The 20,930-nt window shown below is 45.5% G+C and overlaps 1 protein-coding gene across 5 annotated transcripts in view; it reads right to left on the bottom strand.

Annotated features, from left to right (window-relative positions):
* PLPPR2 (phospholipid phosphatase related 2) overlaps positions 1-20,930 on the bottom strand; it is a 52,761-nt gene that overhangs the window by 13,122 nt on the left and 18,709 nt on the right. For all 5 annotated transcript variants that reach the window (XM_081176768.1, XM_081176769.1, XM_081176767.1 and 2 more), the window contains 4 exons: positions 18,479-18,667; positions 9,278-9,398; positions 7,055-7,311; positions 3,341-3,517 (listed from right to left, as the gene is read on the bottom strand). In XM_081176768.1, the coding sequence (XP_081032894.1) occupies positions 3,341-3,517; positions 7,055-7,311; positions 9,278-9,398; positions 18,479-18,667 (744 nt within the window). The remainder of the gene's footprint in view (positions 1-3,340; positions 3,518-7,054; positions 7,312-9,277; positions 9,399-18,478; positions 18,668-20,930) is intronic.

The following is a 20,930-nucleotide window of genomic DNA, read 5'->3' on the forward strand; positions in this document are numbered from 1 at the left end:
CAAAGTGTTGGTATTAACTGTTAAAGCCTTATGCAGCTTAGGAACCTGGTACCTGAACTCCTCCTAAATAAGCCTATCTTAACCTAATAATTGTCAGTGGGGGCTCTCTTATAATAATAATAAATTTTATTTATATCCCGCCCTCCCCAGCCGAAGCCGGGCTCAGGGCGGCTAACAACAATAAAACAGTACAACAGTACAACACAACACAACACTCTAAAATCATTCATTATAAAATTAATTCACATCAAACCAATGGCAACCATTGGGCCAGAGCTCCGCGAAGATTGCCGAAGGAGGGAGTCAGGCTGTGCCCTGGCCAAAGGCCTGGTGGAACAGCTCTGTCTTGCAGGCCCTGCGGAAAGATGTCAAGTCCCGCAGGGCCCTAGTCTCTTGTGACAGAGCGTTCCACCAGATGGGAGCCACAGCCGAAAAAGCCCTGGCTCTAGTTGAGGCCAGCCTAACCTCTCTGTGGCCTGGGACCTTCAAGATGTTTTTATTTGAAAATTATGTCTCCACTTGAAGTATAGAGAATGGCATCAAGTTGGGAATTATAGGGACAGATCTACCCAAACTGTATAGAAATTTATTCATGTATGCAACTACAGCAGCAAGAATGTTACTCGCCCAAAAGTGGAAAGAAGAAGTCCCAGCAAAGGAAGAATGGATACAAAAACTTCTGGAATACATAGAAATGGTGAAACTTACCGGAGGAATAAGAAATCAAGATAACAAACTTTTTATAAAAGAATGGAAACGGTTTGTTGAATATTTACAAATAAATTGTAAACAGATAAGAACACTGGCAGGATTATGGTAATAACCTGCAGTTTTGTAAGAGTATGTATTTAAAGTAGATGAATAAATGAGCAAATTCAGTTAATTTGGATATGCAGAAAATATTTAAAATGATTTTAAGGAACTGCAGGATGAGGGGGAAGGAAGTCAAGTTATGAATGTTAGAATGATATATTTCCAGATAAATTGCAAACAGATAGAAACATTAGCAGGATTATTGTAATAACCTGCAGTTTCTTAAGAGTATATATTTAAAGTAGATAATTAAATGAGCAAATTAAATTAATTTGGATATGCAGAATGTATTTTTTAAACTGCAGAAAGAGGGGGAAGGAAGTCAAATTTTGAAATGTTAAATTGATTGTGAAACTAATGAAATATATAAACTTGAAAAGTATAACTAAAAACAAAAATACATCAAAACTGAAATGTTAAAATGATTGTAAAATTATTGAAATGTATAAAATTGGAAATTACAACAAACAAACAAACAAACAAACAAGAGTGGCGTCAAGAGACAGGACTTTTTTGGTGATGGCACCCTTTCTATAGAACACTTTCCCCAGGGAAGATCACCTGGTGCCTTCTGTGCCATCTTTTCGGTGCCAGGCAAAGCTATGCCCCACCCCACAAGTTTGTTCATTTTTCTGTAGTCCTTGGCAATTTTGTCAGCTTTAACAGTGGTAGGATTTTTAGGGCTTTAGAATTAACATCTCACCTCTGCTGTTGGTTTGTAACATTATTTACGGAGGCTGTTATTTTGGAGAGGCAAGCTTTTTACACGTAGTTTTGCACAATGCTTGCCAATGTTTCCATGTAATTGCATTTCCTACTTTGTATGTTGTACGGCACCTAGAGGCTTCGGTGTAGGTGAAGTGCTAATCTGATAATAATACTAATAATCTGGTGAGGAGGCTCCTGTAACTGCTGTGCAGACACTTATTAAATTAGGCCTCTTTCGTCTTCCAAAGCAACTACTCTATTCCCAGCTTAAGAATGGAAAATGAAATGCCGGTGGACAACAAAAGAGGTTTAAAGATGCTCTCAAAGCAAATCTGAAAAAATATAGTACACTGGTACCTCGGGTTACATATGCTTCAGGTTACATACGCTTCAGATTACAGACTCCACTAACCCAGAAATAGTACCTCGGGTTAAGAACTTTGCTTCAGGATGAGAACAGAAATCGCGCAGCGGCAGCAGGAGGCCCCATTAGCTAAAGTGGTGCTTCAGGTTAAGAACAGTTTCAGGTTAAGAATGGACCTCCGCAACGACTTAAGTACTTAACCCGAGGTACCACTGTATAAGCACTGATAACTGGGAAACACTGGCCTGCGAGTGCTCCAACTGGAGAACAGCCTTTACCAAAGGTGTCATGGGCATTGAAGACACTCGAATTCAGGACGAAATGGAGAAACGTGCTAAGAGGAAGGCACGCTTTGCAAACCCTCACCGTGATCAACTCCCACCAGGAAACCTATGTCCCCACTGTGGAAGGACATGTGGATCCAGAATTGGCCTCCACAGTCACTTAGGGACGCATTGTTAAAACCGTGTTTATGGAAGACAATCTTCTTACCTCTCTTGCCCTGTCCTAGCCACTATGATCCACGTGATGGTCACCTGCAGACTTGATTATGGAACTCACTCTATGTGGGCTGCCCTTGAAACTCCAGTGGGTGCAGAATGCCATGACAAGACTCCTTACGGGGTCCTCACTGCGGGATCACATTCACCTGGTGCTATACCAGCTGCACTGGCTCCCGTGGAGTACAGGGTCAGGTTTAAGGTGCTGGTTTTAACCTTTAAAGCCCTATACAGCCTCGGACCCTCATACCTACGGGACCGCCTCTCCTGGTATGTCCCACGGAGGACCTTACGGTCTTCAAATAAAAACACCTTGGAGATCCTGGGCCACAGGGAGGTTAGGCTGGCCTCAACCAGCGCCAGGGCTTTTTCAGCCGTGGCCCCGATCTGGTGGAACGCTCTGTCACAAGAGACTAGGGCCCTGCGGGACTTGACATCTTTCCGCAGGGCCTGCAAGACAGAGCTGTTCCACCAGGCCTTTGGCCAAGGCACAATCTGACTCCCTCTCTCCTTCTGTAATCCTCATAGAACTCCAGCCCAATGGTTGCCATTAATTTGACTCTGAATTGAATTGATTTTAGAATGTATTTCAATTAACTGATTGTGATTTTATGTAAACTGTGTTACTTTTACTGTTGTTAGCTGCTCTAAGCCCGGCTTCGGCTGGGGAGGGCAGGATATAAATAAAATATTATTATTATTAATCACCAAAGAGAAAAGAATGAAGAGAACAGAACATTAGCCTACTGCTCACGAAGTCCACCCTTGAAGGCCCACATGGCACAACTCCTGAGCATCTAGGTCATCTCTCTGCATCTCAAGGTCTTGCACCAGATAACATCCAGCATCTGCAGGCGGAGGAGCCCGAGCTCTCTCTTCCCCATGTCCTATGCGGAAGCCCCGCCTCCCCCTGCCTCCCTTCAGTCTTGCCCACGACAGACACACCATCACTTACCAGGAAGGCAGCAATGGCCCCACCGGTGAGGAACCCCGCCAGCACATCGGACCAGTGGTTCCGATACTCCGCAACGCGAACCACACCCACCAGGAAAGCAGGGCACAAGAGAGCCAGGCACAGGGAAGGCTTGGCCAGGCGAGAGCCCTTCAGCCGGAAGACCAGGGTCACGTACATCTGCAGGGGGAGGGAGGAGCAACAGAGGGTCACAGTCAGAGGCTGGCAATGGGGGCAGTTGCTTAGTCTTCCTTGGAGGGCATTAGGAACGCATAACAGAGTAGGGGGGCATTGCAGGATGCACAGCTATTATAGTGTGGTCTTTTAAAAATGTAAATAAAGAAGGCGGGTTTACAGTTCTTATTGCGAATATTCTGTATTGTGGAGCTTCCAGAGAGGTAGCAGTCAACTGCAGAGTCCTGAATCATTCCCCGCCCGTCTCCTGCAACTTCCCACTGAAATGGGCCTTACAGCAACCAGCAGTTTCCTACATTCCTGTAGCCGCTGCCACCACATTTCCTCAAGACCTGTGACCAGGTGCGTTAGCTAGTGGGGGCCAAGATACTTTGCCCCTCCCGAAGTTCTTAAGGAGGGAGCCAGGCCCCCATGTTACATCAGCGCTTCGCACTATGTGGCGCGTGCGAAATCAGCACATTGTATGACGTGTCGTGTGACATCAGACATTGGATCCCTCAATAGTGGGGCCACGTCAGCATCCCTGACCCTGACCACTGTGCCTCCTCCCTAATTCTCTCTCTCTCTCTCTCTCTCTCTCTCTCTCTCTCTCTCTCTCTCTCTCACACACACACACACACACACACACACACACCCAATGGAAAGCTCAGTACACACAGCACTGCTTTAACCCCAGTTGAAACAGTGTGCCCCATATCGGTTCTCATGTGGGAAGGCTCCTTTTCTTCATTCTCGGGGGGGGCTGACCAGCCCACATATCTGGGGTCGGGAAAGGTTCTCTGCCAAGTCAGTTTGGCCAGCAGCGCATCTGTGCATGTGTGTCTTTCTTCCTGCAAGACTCGGCTGCTTTGTTCTCTAGAGCTGGTTGTTCAGCTTATTAATCATGTTAATAATGAAAACCTTAATAATAATAAATCTTAATCATGAAAGCAGCGAGTGCACAAAGCTAGTAAATAAGCAAGCACCTTTCGGCAGCGCTGCACGGTCTGAATTGCACTGTGTTTTATATGCAGGAAGAAGCCTAATGGGGAAGCTGGCTCTGCAGCCCAGGATAGAGGCTGCTCTAATCATCTTTTGGTCTCTTCCAGTTCTTTGATATGATGAATTTCTCCCTCGTTCGCGGCTGACATCCACTGCTTGCCCCAAGACATTTTGCTGCCCAAGGCAGAGCCCATGTATCTTCTCTCTCCTTCTTTTCTCTCTCTTACACACACAAACAAACACAGGCAAACACATTGAAAAGTCTTGTTCGATATGCAGATATTAAGGGCTCTGAAATATACTCAGAGTCGCAAAGTGATTTCATGCTCTTTATTCAGCTCATAGTGGTGAGGAGGAATGAATGCGAGTCCCCTCAAAGTATCTGCTTTATATACATTATTTACACAGTGGGCTGCACATGATTGGCTAATTCTGGAATTCTACTGTAAGCCAATCAGGTTGTGGATTCACTTATATCTGGAGCATGATTGGGTGGTTCCTGCCAACCAATCATACTGCTGCATTGTTCTAGGACCAATCAGACTGTTGCATTCTGAATCCTATTGTTCTAGGACCAATCAGACTGCTGCAGTTTGGATCCTATTGTTCTAGGACCAATCAGACTGCTGCAGTTTGGATCCTATTCAACTCAGTACATAACAGGCTCATCCACACTTCTGCTTGTCCCTTTCCTAGAAAGCACAGGTCTGGGCAGTTTTCTAGTCCGAGCTATTTTGCCTCTGCTCTGTCGCTTTTCCTGGAAATCCTCTCTGTGGAACAAGCAGCATTCTGCAGGAAACTAATTGCCATTGGTTCCAATTCAGTAGTGGAGCAAATGGAAGTTTGGATGAGCCTTTATTCCCGCCTTTATGTATTCCCACCCCATAGCAGATTGCTGCCACCACCCCAGTTAAAGTCTTTCTTGCTGATCTTGGGCGTCCCCCAGATGTTGTTGAAGAGGCAAAGGGAAATTATTTAGAAACATAGAAACAAACTCGCCGGCTGGATCAGGCCAATGACCCATCCATAGCTGTCAACTTACAGATTTGAAAATAAGGGACCAGCAGCCTCGAAAATAAGGGATCAGCAGCCAAAATAAGGGATTTTAGTCAACCACCTGAAATAAGGAGTTAAAAGGGACCAGATAATTTCCAGAGGTTGCTGCTCAAACTGATGAAATACTGCAATTAAATAACTACAAGCAGCAACCACTTTTCGTGCAAAACGAAATCCAAGCTACAAAGATGCTACCCCAGGCAGAGAGGCTCAGTTCAGCGGCCGTGAGGAGGATGGTGGGGGAAGGGCCCGAGGCTCCCGCCAGTCCTGGCGGGGAGGGGCTCCCGGGGGCTGAGGCTGGTGAGAGGAGGCCAGAGGGGGGCGGGCCGGGCAACCAAGCAACACAGTTGGAGCCTCCCTCCTCCCTGGCTAGCAGGGAGGGAAGGAGAGGAGCTGCTTCCTTTGAACCCGGGAAATTTAAGGGACATCATCAATAAGGGACAGCAGCGGGACACGGTGCTGGGATAAGGGACTTTCCCGCCAAATAAGGGACGGTTGACAGCTATGGACCCATCTAGTCCAGCGTCCTGTTCTCACAGTGACCAACCAGATACGTCTTGTGGGGAACCAGCGAGGGGAACATGAGCACAAAAGCCCTCTCTCCTCCCATGGTTTCCAGCTACAGGTATTCAGAAGCATGGTTGCCTCCAACTGTGGAGGTAGACCATTCCGTCTTCTCCATCTGGAAAGAAGGTAGGTTCTCTGCTCAGAACAGGCAACACTTTGTGACACTGCTGAGCCACCAAACTCATTTCTTTTCTGAGCCTTGATAGCAAAAGGCCCACTTTCCTCCCCTCTTTTTTCCTTCATGCCCATCAGAAGGCACCCCAGCCCTCCCAAGGAGCCCACTTTGGGGTGGAGCAAGCAAAACCCAGAGCTGGCTGGCATGCCTTGTGATCATAGGTCAGGATTTCCCCAGGGCTGCCATACATCCAGATTTCCCCAGACACTATCAGGATTTCAAAGGCAGAAATGACGTTTGGGAGGGAATTTCCAAAAGGTGACGCTTTGTCCTGGATTTTAGTCAAGAATGTGGTTTTGGGGGGCGTTTTTGTTATTAAAAAATACAACTCTACAGCTTTTGGGTTTTCCTAAAAAAACAACAACAACTCAACAATTTTGGGGTCTTCCTAACTTTCAGGGTGTCCTGGTTTTCCCTTTTTGAAATATGGAAACCCTAGATTTCCCTAGATTTCCCAAATTTGAGTCTCCAGCTGTTTTGGAGCTACAACTCTCATCATCCCTAGCTGGCAGGAGCAGTGGCCAGGGATGATGGGAATTGTAGTCCAAAACCAGCTGGAGACCCAAGTTTCGGAAAACTTGGTGTAGGTGGCCTCCGAAAGGTGGGCCCAGCAGTCACCTCCACCACATCCAACATGTCCTTCTGGGAAGAGATTGGCGCTTTCTTTGTACCCCTGCCACTTCAGCTCCCTCTTCACTTCGACACCCATTTCCCTGGCCCCACCACCCACCAGAGCCTCGTACCACAGTATAGGCTACAGCGTAGGCACTGAGAGCAGCATCCTTGGAGGGGAAGGCCTTGCGGGCGGCGGTGACCAGGGCGGGGTTGCCTGTGCAGGCGGCCTTGTCTGTGACGTAGATGGTGCCTGGGGGCGCCTGGCAGCCGAGGGCAGTGTAGTTGGGTCGACACACCGACAGGAAGTGCGGAGTCTGGTTGCCAGTCACTACCTGGCCAGCGTTGGCAAAGATAGTGGTAGTGAAGAGGCCAAAGGAATAAATGCCTGTGGGGAAGGAAAGGGGAAGAAATGGGCTGAAAGGAAGGAGATGAGCAGCTGGAGGTGGTGAAGCTGGGGTTTGTAAAAGATACATCGTCCAAAACTGGTTTGAAGTCCATATCGTGATATCGGTTTCATAATTTTTCGCCTGACAGCAGTGCCAGATCTACGTATAAGCTAAACATGCTGTAGCTTAGGGCCCCACTCTCTTGGGCCCCCCCCAAAAATAAAAAGAAAAAACTGGATGTACATTTCCAAAATATAAGATAAAAAACAAATAAATTAAAATCTACATACAGCAACAGTGTTTTGTGTTGTCTAGGGCTCCTATGATGTAAGTCATGGGCCCCGCCTGCTAGCCTGCTCCCTCAAATATCACTGGTTTGCTCATTTCTATATATAGGGTGCCTACATTCTGCAATTTATAATTATTAGTAATTTGCACCATATATTTACACCTATTATTATTTCATGTTATAGCAAGTTTATAGAGACTAGATTATAAGTCTTTGTAAATTGTGTTTCTAAAGGAACTTTTGTTATTGCCAAATGCCAATGTGTTTGCATTATTAAGTTCGTTATGAATAAAAAATCATTTTAAGTTAGAGCTTAACAATTATTTCACTATTAATATACTTCTTAATTGAATTTCAGTTCAACAATTACTTTGATAAAATACATATTTTGTTAAGTGCAAATGGCTTTAGATACCTATTAGGTCCATAAATTACCATATAGCATATATTCAACACATGCAAAAACAGTGACAATTTGTTGTTGACACAGGACAGCTGGGCATATAAAGGGCCCCATTACCTTCAGTAGCTTAGGGCCTCATCAAACCTCAATCCGGCCCTGCCTGGCAGTATATCGTGAATTACCATGTATGTGTGCGCTATACAAAAATCACAACGTGGGCAAAACCATGAAGCCAGCCAATGGGTCTCTCGATTCCTGCATCTCTCATTAACTCTGCTGGCTCAGCGCTCCCCTGCCTCAAGCAAGGGGCAGCGAATCACGAGCAAAATTCATGATGCAGGAAAAACTGTGAGGCTAGCCAATGCCTCTACATAGCTCCCTACTTATTTCAGACACCATGATAAATCTGTATATCGCGATGTTTAGCTGGCCATATACTGCGATGCTGAAAATGAGATATCGCCCAGTCCTAGTGTGCATTATGTGTGGAACATAATGAGCTTTGCATCTGCAGAACATCTGCTTTGCAGAGAACTGTGGCAAGTGCAAAAAAAGGTGCTAGTGAAGCTAAAGCTGCTACAACTTTGGGGCCATCCACAGTTTCATTTGTCCCATGATTTCATGTCGCAGGTCCAAGAGAAATATTTTTTTTCTCCCACTGCTTTCCCTGCAAAACCTTGTCATTTACTGTCAAATTTGAACAAACGTCAATCGAGTTTTCTGTTCCAATTCAGCATTAAACAGCTGCTTTTCCTGGGGAAAGGAGTGGGACAAAAAAAACAACACCTCTCAGATCTGTGATTTGAAAACACTTGAAATCATGGGCTGAACAGAAGTGCTGATATGCCTTTTGCTTCAGTGTTTATGTTAATTGATGACTAGGAAACTGGGCCTCTCTTAGAAACTGCCGACATATTGCCAGATAACTTGCTTATTTGTGTCTCTCTCTGGGACCAGAGAGAGAACAGTCCTTAGGTAAGAACCTAAAGAAAACTGGACTGCATTGCTAGTTGTTTAAGAGCAATGAGCTGATTTGTATTTTAGTCAGTTAACTTTTTTCGTAACCAGTTAAAAGATGGTTTGCAGTAAAACTTTGGAACTCTATTTTTCTCGGCTTGGAGAGCTTATTGATCCATATTCTGCACAAGGTCCGGATCAGGGAATTCTGCTCACATAACTCTTAAACAGGTGGGGCTGAAAGTGAGGGAGGAATCTTGGGAGTGACCTTGAGGCAAGAAAACAAGGCAGCGTGGTAAAGTCATCTTTCACTTACCCAGAAAACGGATGATGCGCCGTAGAAGGGGGTTGAAATAGCAACACTCTCCTGAGATGATTGTCTTCTCCTCGCGTCTCTCAGGCTGGAGGAAGAAGGCAGCCAGTTCTCCAACAAGAATCTGACGCAGGATGGGTAAGAGAGAGTGAGAAGATAAGCTTTGGCCAAGTCAAGCCCAATTCATTAACCACTGAAGTGAGAAAGAATCTGTTTCTTTGAAAGTGCTTCTGACACAGTGATTTTACACCACTTGTGGGTCCAACACACTTATTTAGCAAGACAGGGCCTCACTCTTTATCGGGGTATCCATTTCTGAGACCATATATGGGTGAAACAAATATATGGGCACTTGCTGCAGAAAAAGATGTGACTACCTAATTCTGCTCTTTGACTCTGGTCCCCAGCCGAGTCCAATTTAAGTCTGCTCCTGTCTGCAGATAAGGGACGCGGGTTGCGCTGTGGGTTAAACCACAGAGCCTAGGACTTGCTGATCAGAAGGTCGGCAGTTCGAATCCCCGAGACGGGGTGAGCTCCCGTTCGTGGTCCATGCTCCTGCCAACCTAGCAGTTCGAAAGCATGTCAAAGTGCAAGTAGATAAATAGGTACCGCTCTGGCAGGAAGGTAAACGGCGTTTCCGTGCGCTGCTTTGGTTCGCCAGAAGCGGCTTAGTCATGCTGGCCACATGACCCGGAAGCTGTACACCAGCTCCCTCAGTCAATAAAGCAAGATGAGCGCCGCAACCCCAGAGTCGGCCACGACTGGACCTAATGGTCAGGGGTCCCTTTACCTTTACCTGTCTACAGAGATACTGTTATTGCTATTGTTATTGACCTTTATTGGCATAAGTTTAAGCAATAAAGTCATACAATGTCATCCAAATGCATTAATAATCCAAAACACACACAATATATAAAAGTCTAGATAGCCGCCATTGAGTAAATCAGGCAACCTTAGATTTAGCTTAAAAGATCTCGGGAAAATACCCCGAAACAATCTTGGTAGTTTCAGGAGTATCATCCCTCAATAAATATTGGATTACAGACTCTTTGTAAATTGATATTTTAGGATGTAAGGAAAGCACAAGGAGATCTCTGGCAAGGGTGTCGAGACGAGGGCAGTCCAAAATTACGTGATGTATCTGGAGTTTTCTTATTACAGGAGCAGAATCTGTTCTGGAAGGGGATTTTTGGAAACCTTCCGAACAAAACAGATGAGGGGAATGCATTTCGATGAGCTAGCATAAAAGCTCTGCGATGCGATATCTAGATTATAAAAGTAATTAGGCATTACTCCATGGCAGGGCTGCAATCCTAAGTAAGCAGATGAACATACAAAAGGCTGGGAGAGATAGAGTTTTGGGATTTCATGGCCTAGCAGTCTCTGCTTGATGAGAGAGAAGATTTGTGACTCATCCGATAGAAGAAGAGAATCTATTGCATCCCTATTTGCCCGAGTTTGAGGGTAATATCAGAAAACCATGTAAAATTATGTTTATCTCTGCTACTAATCCTGACATTTGTTACTTAGGATTTCTCCAGACATTCTTTTTTAATCTTCAGTTATGCTCATGGTGGTATCGGAATAGTTATATGTGATCCTGCTTGCCATACTGTAAAGTGACTATGAGAGGGTCTATTATCTCATTTCAAAAATAAAAAATTAAATAAATTGAATTGAATAATAATAAATCCACATTTCCTCCCCCCCCTTAAATAAAATACAGTCGTACCTTGGTTCGTGAACGCCTTGCGACTTGAATGTTTTGGCTCCTGAACACTGCAAACAGGGAAGTGAGTGTTCCGGTTTGTGAACGTTCTTTGGAACCTGAACGTCTGATGCAGCTTCTGATTGGCTGCAGGAAGCTCCTGCAGCCAATCGGAAGCCACGCCTTGGTTCCCGAACGTTTTGGAAGTCAAACAGACTTCCGAAATAAATTCTGTTTGACTTCCGAGGTACCACTGTATATGAAATGTAGTCACTACACATATATATAACCTCAAAAAAATTACACACCCACCCAACTAAAGAATAGTTCTTTTGGAAAAACCGGAGGTGTCCTTTAGCTTCTCTTAGTTCCATTTGTTTAAGCTTTTTACATTTCTGGCAATATTGTGTGTACAGTGGACGCTCAGGTTGCGAACGTGATCCGTGTGCATCTGCGCACTCGTGGGTTTGCGATTCGGCACTTCTGTGCATGCGCAAAGCGTGATTTAGCGCTTCTGCGCATGCGCGAACGCCAAAACCCAGAAGTAACCCGTTCCGGTACTTCCGGGTTTTGGAGGTCCGTAACTTGAAAAAACACAACCTGAAGCGTCTGTAACCCGAGGTATGACTGTGTATAGATTAATTATGCACAGGCATTTATTTATTTTTAGTTCCATATATTAAATTTGTATACCACCCTTTATCTGAAGATTTCAGGGCAGTTCACAACATAAAAATACAAAAATTCCCGAATTTCAGCATAGACTTTCATGGACCACAGACTACTTTGGGGGTGGGGGGCCTGCTCATCTTTTCTCCACATTTCACATGTTGGTATGCCAAAGGTGTGGTTTAAATGTTGTGGGAAACCCAGGGTATACAGTCACACGATGTACCAGCCAAGAGGACGACTTTGGGGGGTGAGCAGGAATATTTAATCTTTCTTTCAGACATCTCTGAACAGTCTGCTTGGCAAAGAGTTCTTTGCAACAGCCTATGGCCCATTCACCCAGCTGCAGGGTTTTAGCCCAAAAATCTCACTTAATATTTCACTTCCCCAGTCAGTTAGTAGGGAGTTACAGTGGTACCTGGGCTTACGAACGTAATCCGTTCCGGAAGTCTGTTCTTAAGCCAAAACCATTCTTAAACCGAGACACACTTTCCCTATCTATATCACTTCCCCACTAGATGGTACCCTGGTTGTGGGGTGGGCAGCAGCACTGAGATGCCCTATGGATTGGACCATCAGAGGGAGCTGGGCCTGTGAGGAGAGACATGCCCCATCTCCCCAACCCCAAGGGAGCAGAAGGTGCCATAAAGAGAAGCAGACAGACTGCAGCAGCAGAGAAGCCACAGATGCAGGCATAGAAATGGCTGGAGGGGTGTCAAATCACAGCTGCTGCCTTCCTTATTCTTTCCCTCTTCCTGGGATGAAAGCGGGGGAGAAACAGCATTCACGGGAGGGAAAGGGTAAAATTATTTCAAGAAAAAAATAGAAAATATATATACTCCCGCCCTCTAGAAGCAGGTCTGGCTCCCTCGTTACTGAGATTTAGGCATAGTTTGCAGGTGCAATCCAAGCTTTTGGGATTGAGTAGGGTCTTCACCATTGGGACGCAGGTGGCGCTGTGGGTTAAACCACAGAGCCTAGGACTTGCTGATCAGAAGGTCGGCGGTTCAAATCCCCACGATGTGGTGAGCTCCCATTGCTCAGTCCCAGCTCCTGCCAACCTAGCAGTCCGAAAGCACGTCAAAGTACAAGTAGATAAATAGGTACTACTCCAGCGGGAAGGTGAATGGCGTTTCTGTGTGCTGCTCTGGTTCGCCAGAAGCAACTTAGTCATGCTGGCCACATGACCCGGAAGCTGTACGCCGGCTCCCTTGGCCAATAAAGCGAGATGAGCGCCACAACCCCAGAGTCGGCCACGACTGGACCTAATGGTCAGGGGTCCCTTTACCTTTACCTAGGGTTTTCACCATGGTTATGTGGTTTTTTTCCCCATCAGTTGGACTGATGTGATGCTATGGTTTAAAGTCTAAGGCTTTTCTAATTGTGATAATTATTATTTAATTATCATTGTCTCCATTGTATATATTCGGAACTACACGTTGATGAAGCACAGCTCAAAAATGGGAGGGAAGGGCAAAGAAAATAAGTAAACAAATTAGATAGATATTTAAAAATAGGATTGGGGGTTCTTTATTTGTCTGCTTTTGCTGGCAGTGCAAGAGATCTCGTGACACTGACACAAAAACTCTGCACATACAGTAAGCAAAAGCATGAAAGATCATTATCCCCTCTTCTTTCCTCCCACCCCCCTCTCTCCCCGTTTCTCTCCCCCCACATCTCACAAGGTCTATGACAGCAGAGTCTCATGCCAAATGTAACAGACCTGTAGAAAGGACTCTATGAATTGAAAACAGAGACGTTAAATGTATCCTTGTTAATGATGAAAATCCTTCAGTAAAAACAAACAGAGCAACAGAAGGCTTGCAAAGGAATGGCCAAAGGCTGTGAATCACTTGGAGTGTCAGAAGTTCCATTATGGATTTTTGGACATTTCCACAAGGTTTTTGGGTACTATTTCACATTCTCCCAGGCAGAATGAAGGCCAACAGAAATCATTGAAGGAGGCTATTTCCCCCAAGCAACTGACCGAAGGCGGAAAAAGGATTTGATCATCTGGAAGCATCCCCTAATGATAACAGCAGTATGTCGATGGAACGCGTTACCTTGAGGAAGTAGCACATTTTCCTTTTCTGGATTTTTCATTTCCACTTAGGAAAAGGCCTGACAGGAATCTGACAGTGCTGGGATGGAAGTCTAGATAGGGTTTGCCATACATCTGGATTTTTCAATATATGGAATACTGTCGTCGGGAGCAGTGCTCAGGTGGAAATCAGGAAAAACATCTGGGGAAATCCGGACGTATGGCAGCCCATGTTGACAGTGCCATTTCCCCATAAAAATAGCTCAAAAATGGCATTTTTAAAAGCGATGTTGCCAAAAAAAGCTTGACAACTTTTCTGTCTGGATTTTCACAGTTTGAAATATGGCAATCCTAGTCTAGCAGGGTTATCCATTCTTATCCAATCCATTCTGAAGGAAATCAGCCCTGAGTGCTCACTGGAAGGACAGATCCTGAAGCTGAGGCTCCAATACTTTGGCCACCTCATGAGAAGAGAAGACTCCCTGGAAAAGACCCTGATGTTGGGAAAGATGGAGGGCGCAAGGAGAAGGGGACGACAGAGGATGAGATGGTTGGACAGTGTTTTCGAAGCTACCAACATGAGTTTGACCAAACTGCGGGAGGCAGTGGAATACAGGATGGCCTGGCGTGCTCTGGTCCATGGGGTCACGAAGAGTCGGACACGACTAAACGACTAAACAACAACAAGAAGTCTAGCAGGGCAAGCCTTAGCAGGAAGCAACAATGGGAATCCAGTCCAGGCTTTCTAGAGCAGAACAATAACTTATTGCATTCTAAAGGGCTTCCAGTCCACAAATGCTTTTGAACCCACATGGCAAGAATGTATCATGACAGAGCCAGCCACCCATGAGGCAAGGTGAGACAACCACCTGAGACAGCAGGATCCACATGGGCAGCAGATCTCAGTGTAGATCTTTATTCCCTCCTTGTTCTGATGTAGATCTTCACTCCCCTCTTATTCCCTGGCAGCGTTAGGCTTCATTTTGGGGTTTACCTTCGGTGCCCAAATGTCTTGGGCTTGCCCTGACTAAAGATGACAACAACATTTGGTAGACTTCGGATAAAAATAGGATGGTGTGCAGAAACATTTCCTGAGTTGAACCTTTGCACACCATCAGAGGCAGTAGGCCTCTGAATACCAGTTGGTAGGAATTGCAGGTGTGGAGAGTGCTGTTGCACTGATATTCTGCTTGTGGGTGTCCTAGTGACGCAGGTGGCGCTGTTTGAATCCCTGTGACGGGGTGAGCTCCTGTTGCTCGGTCCCTGCTCCTGCCAGCCTAGCAGTTCAAAAGCACACCAGTGCAAGTAGATAAATAGGTACCACTGTGGCGGGAAGGTAAACAGCGTTTCCATGTGCTCTGGCACTTGTCACGGTCCTCCATGCACCAGAAGTGGTTTAGTCCTGCTGGCCACATGACCCGGTAAGCTTTCTGTGGACAAACGCTGGCTCCCTTGGCCTGAAAGCGAGCTGAGCGCCACAACTGGACTTAATCCAGCCTTTGACTGGACTTAATCGTCATGGGGTCCTTTACCTTTCCTTTTTACTGTGGGCGTCCTGTAGGCATCTGGTTGTGTACTGTGAAAACAGGATACTGGACTAGATAGGCGCTGGATCTGATCCTTGAAGCTCTTCTTATGTCCTTACCCTGTTCTTTCGGTCACCCTTCAACAAACACCCAGCACCCAAATGGGTCTACATTTCCTGCAAGGACACCTGCATCTATAGCAGTGATTCTCTTTTTTTAAAAAAAGATATTTATTAAAATTTTCCATTTTTGGCAAAGAAAAGAAAAAACAAACATAAAAATATTAAAAACAGTTAAATTTCACACCTTTTTTTCTTGTAACTTATTTCCCCGACCTCCTCATACCTCCCCTTCTTGTATACCCAGTTTGAATTATTTGTACAGCAAATCCTTATCTCAGTATCTTAGATTATTATAGCTTTAAATTCTTACTTACAAAAAGAAAGTCATTTTATCCTAGTTCCAGCTTGAAACCACTTAATTTCAATCCAGCATCATTCAACATTCCTTAATTTTACAATATTTTTGTAAATAGTCCTTAAATTTTTCCCAATCTTCTTCTGCCGACTCTTCTCCCTGGTCCCCGATCCTGCCAGTCATTTCTGCAAGTCCCATACAGTCAATCATCTTCATCTGCCATTCTTCCAAAGTGGGTAGGTCTTGTGTCTTCCAGTACTTTGCAATAAGTATTCTTGCTGCTGTTGTAGCGTACATAAAAAAGTTCTATCCTTCTTTGGCACCACTTGGCAGACTATGCCCAGAAGAAAGGCCTCTGGTTTCTTAAGGAAGGTATATTTAAATACCTTTTTCAGTTCATTATATATCATCTCCCAGAAAGCTTTAATCCTTGGGCATGTCCACCAAAGGTGAAAGAATGTACCTTCAGCTTCTTTACATTTCCAACATTTATTATCGGGCAAATGATAAATTTTTGCAAGCTTGACTGGAGTCAAGTACCACCTATATATCATTTTCATTATATTTTCTCTCAAGGCATTACATGCCGTAAATTTCATTCCGGTGGTCCACAACTGTTCCCAGTCAGCAAACATAATATTATAACCAACATCTTGTGCCCATTTAATCATGACCGATTTAACCGTTTCATCCTGAGTATTCCATTTCAACAGCAAGTTATACATTTTTGACAGAATCTTAGCCTTAGGTTCTAACAGTTCTGTTTCCAATTTAGATTTTTCCACCTGAAAGCCAATTCTTTTATCCTGGTTGTAAGCCTCCATTATCTGGTAGTAATGGAGCCAATCTCTCACTATAGCAGTGGTTCTCAACCTGTGGGTCCTCAGATGTTGTTGGACTACAACTCCCATCATCTCCTAAATTGTAGAACTTGTTAACACAAGTTGGAAAGGATATAATCAAACAATATATCCTCTCCTGCATCCCTAAACATTCCCACAAAAACTTATCCTTTTTTAGACAAGCTTTTTAAGTTAGGGCATTATTTTATTTAATTAATAGGTGATTGGGAGGTTGTTACCCAAAAAACTGTGTTGTTGATTTAAATGTTGCGTCTGTACTTTGGGTATCCCACAGACACAAGTCTGAAACTAGATCAAATGACGGCAAGATGATTGTTTTGAAAAAGCTGTTTTAAGATTGGGTTGGTCAGGATATCATTAACCAGCGACCTTCTTGCAATGTGGGTCACTGTCCTTCCTCCAAGGGAACCGTTGTCCAGACACTGACAAGAGATGGCATCTGAATTAAAGGAGGGCACTGGGATAGCAGCAGCGAGAATAGAGTCAGACATTCAGCTTGCATGTTTAACAGAACGGTAGGGTAATATTAACTCTAAATGTGTGCAATGAAGACAGTCCCAGTAAGCTTGGTTCAGTCCTACTGTATGCATATCAGTCTGCAATTTATCCTGCATATTAATTCATGATGCACTGAAGATGAGATCCAGTATGATGGACTGGCGAAAGGGTTTGACTGTGGGTGTAGGGAGAACTGGGTTCAAATACATGCTCAGTGCTCTTAGGCCAATCCATGTCTCCCACTCTCTCCCACTTCAACAAGATGGTGTGAGGATAGATGGGAAGAGGGAGGAAGATCTGCACATGCTGCCTTGAGCTCCTTACAGGAAGGGTGGGATTAAAATGTAACAATAGATTAGATTAATAAATTTGAGGTGGAGCATTGCAAATTCTCAGCATACACAAGAGTAAGGATGGAAGGACATTTCAGTTCTGGTTCTCTTGGTTTCCTATTTTTCCATAGTTCTGCGAATTTCTCCCAATTAACATATTTTATATGTAGTTTTGACACACGTTTGTGTCAAACATACAATGCTATTATATGTTATTTTCAGTAATATCTTCATTTTTATGCACCCTTCTCCCTAATACATGCCTTTTTGTAAACATTGGTTGGTTGGAGAACTGCATTGCAAAGTTCAGGGACCTGTGAATTTCAAAGGATAGCTGTGTTTTGGTTTGAATGTTGTTCTAGAAAATGTGGATTTCATGGATTCATCTTTAAATGAAATCCAAATTTAATTTCTCCTCTATCCCTACATGTGAGTGTCTTGCTCAGACTTTTTTTGCGTGTAGCGGCAGTTCTTGAAGAATTCATACATTATAAATTCCTATACAAAGTGGCCTGACAAGAACCTCCTGGGTGAACGCAGAGCTTGAAATGTGTGCCTCCAAAGTTTGTGATGTAGTGTTCAGCTAATAAAATGTACCAAAATGCATAATTTAGGGTTGTGTGTGTGTTTGTGTATGTTTTCTCAGAAAATGCATTCCAAAATACTATTTAAGTTCACATTTAAATATGCATTTTTGTAAGGACTTTTTTCATAATTGCAGATTAATGCAGAAATGGGACGGTACTGTCTTATGAATGAGAACAGGTCAAATTCATGCGCCCGAAATGGACAAATCTGCCCAACCTTAGTGGGTAGTCACAGCACACCTACATCTCAAGCATATTTCTGCATGTGTGTGTGTCCGGCACATTTACATGCCAGAATGGTTCTTGAATTCTAGTACAAAAGAAAACGACTGAACAACTCCACACCATTTTTCTGGAGGAGCTTCAAAGTTCTTTGCAAAGAAAGAGCTAGCTGCACCTCTGCTTCCTTTAGCCCCTAGACTTTGATATCCGAAACCCCGCTCCCTGGTGATCTTACCCCCAGAGGGAACATGTGGCCCCTAAATCTCACAACAGCAGCAGGAGGGTTTTCACCCCTTCCACACCCACCCACCCACCCACCACGTGCCCTGCTGGGCTCTTACCGTTACGGTGGGCACAGCAGTGACGAGAGAGTAGACGAGGACGGGAGGTGCCCGGCTTGTGTCTTCGGGGCCAGGGTAGGGCTTTGCGTAGGCACTGTCGTAGCAGAAGAAGCCTTGGAGGTGGACCGGGAAAGTGTTCGTGTATTCAAAGTGGTACGCCAGCACCACAGTGCCCGCCATAATCACCAGCTGGAAGTAGAACATGGCACATCAGGCAGGGCAGCGGCGCTGAGGACTGAATGGGAGACGGAGGCAGCCAGGAGAGCCGGGTCCCTGGATCTGCTGGAGCTTGGCAGCCCCTGCCCCGCCCTCTGCCTGCTCCTCCGTGCAAGATTCCTCGTGTACTCCTTTTCATGCTTGGGTGCCTGCTGTAGCTGTGCATCACATCACGGCTAGCGGGAGAGGCACCGAGCCTGCCTGACTCAAAGTCAGGCAGACAGTTGCCTCCTTCTGATGCAACCCCTCCTTCTCCTTCTCCTGCCCACTCCTCCTGAGCACCCAATAACTCCCCGGGCTCCGTTCCATATCCTGGCGATTTACTGCAGATGATCGCAGGGAGAGGGCTGGTGTCTGAGACCACGTGTAGGTGACCACTGTCAGGTGTGCGTGCAGGAGCCAAGCCCTGTGACCAATAGGACTTTGCAGGACTGGGGCCTCCCTAAGTTTGTACTGAAGAGGCAAGGTGCAGCCTCACAGGTGAGGCCGATTGGTAACTCACAGCACCAGATGGCAAGAGCCAAGAAAAGATATAGGGTCAGCATTTCCCTTTGGCTCTTTGCCACAGCAACACGCTCCCTGTCTTGCTGCATTTGGCTTCTTGCTTCCCGATCCTTGAACCTCAGCTTCCTGACCCTCAGACCCTTGGCTTCTTGACTCCTGGCTCTCTGACCCTCAGACTCTTGGCTTCCTGACTCTTGGTTTCTGGAGTGCCGTTCCTACTCCCACCCCGCCATCTTGCCCCTGGTCCTGACGTCCCTTGCCGGGACTTCAATCGCCTGTGAACCGGACCGTGGCAACCGCATTTTCAGGGGCTTGGGAGCGGAAGGGCAGAGCTCTCATACACCTGCCCGTTTTGTTTCCCATCCCTGCCAGCCTGCCACAGCCAGGCAACTTTTCAAATGGCACCCCATGTGAGTGGCACATGTGAAGGAGCTCTGTGCAAGGAAGGGGCAGCGGTGTCTCACTGCTGACACTGCCCCAGAGATGTACACCTCATTTCTGGTCTCCCTCTGATGGCTCCTCCAGATTGCGTGGGGAGGTCTGGAGTGGGGAGGTCTATGTCCGTTTGCCCCTCTTCAGATGTCCATACTCAACATCTCCCAGAGCTGCCCTGGCTCCATGGGGTGGGTGGGTGTGGAAAGAGAGGCCTTTGCAAAATTAGCAAGGAACCATACAGTTGTTGACTTGGAAGGGACCTCAAGGATTATCTAGGCCAAACCCCTGCAATATAAGAAACACTGCTAAAGAATTTTGGACAGATGGCCACACCACATCTGCTTAAAAACCCCCAAGGAAGGAGAGAGTCCACCACTTTCCAAGGGAGTCCATTCCACGGTCGAATGGCTCTTACCGCCAGAAAATTCCTCCTGATGTTTAGTCAGAATCTCCTTTTTTGTGATGTGAATCCATTGGTTTGGGTCCCAACCTCTGGGGCAGCAGAGAACAATCTTGCTCCATCTTCCATGGAATAGCCCTTTAGATCAGGGGTAGGCAACCTAAGGCCCAGGGACCGGATGTGGCCCAATCACCTTCTATATCTGGCCCATGGACAGTCCAGGAATCAGCTTGTTTTTACCTGAGTAAAATGTGTCCTTTTATTTAAAATGCATCTCTGGGTTATTTGTGGGGCATAGGAATTCGTTCATATTTCCCCCCCCCAAAAAAAATATAGTCCAGCCCACCACAAGGTCTGAGGGACAGTGGACCAGCCCACAGCTGAAAAAGGTTGCTGACCCCTGCTTTAGATATTTGAAGGTGGTTGTTGTCCCCTCTTGGTCTTCTCCAGGCTAAGCATACCCAGCTCCTTGAACCATTCATCATGAAGCATGTGCAGCATCAGTCTCTGCACCCCAGCAAAGCAACAGAGCTGACCCAGCAACTGAGGAAACAACTGTGTGCAGTCACACGTCCCTGTTGATATTCTAAAGGCTGCTGCAGCAAAATTGCTTAGATTGCGTTGAGCAGCTGCTCCAGGACTGGCAAAATGCTTTGCACTGGACATGAATAAAATACTTTGAACGGCTTCAAAGGACTTGGAAGCACAGTTAATGCAGAACACAATATGTTCAAGCACATTGCTGAACAATGATTCTTCAACATCAACTTTGTTGGACTGTTCGTGTTGTGCGGATGCCTGATTATTGTCTTCCAAAGCAACTACTCTATTCCAACCTTAACAATGGAAAGCATAATGCTGGTTGTCAACAAAAGAGGTTTAAAGACTCTCTCAAGG

Source organism: Podarcis bocagei (assembly GCF_964188305.1).
Source record: "Podarcis bocagei genome assembly, chromosome: 17".
NCBI classification, from domain to species: Eukaryota; Metazoa; Chordata; class Lepidosauria; order Squamata; family Lacertidae; genus Podarcis; species Podarcis bocagei.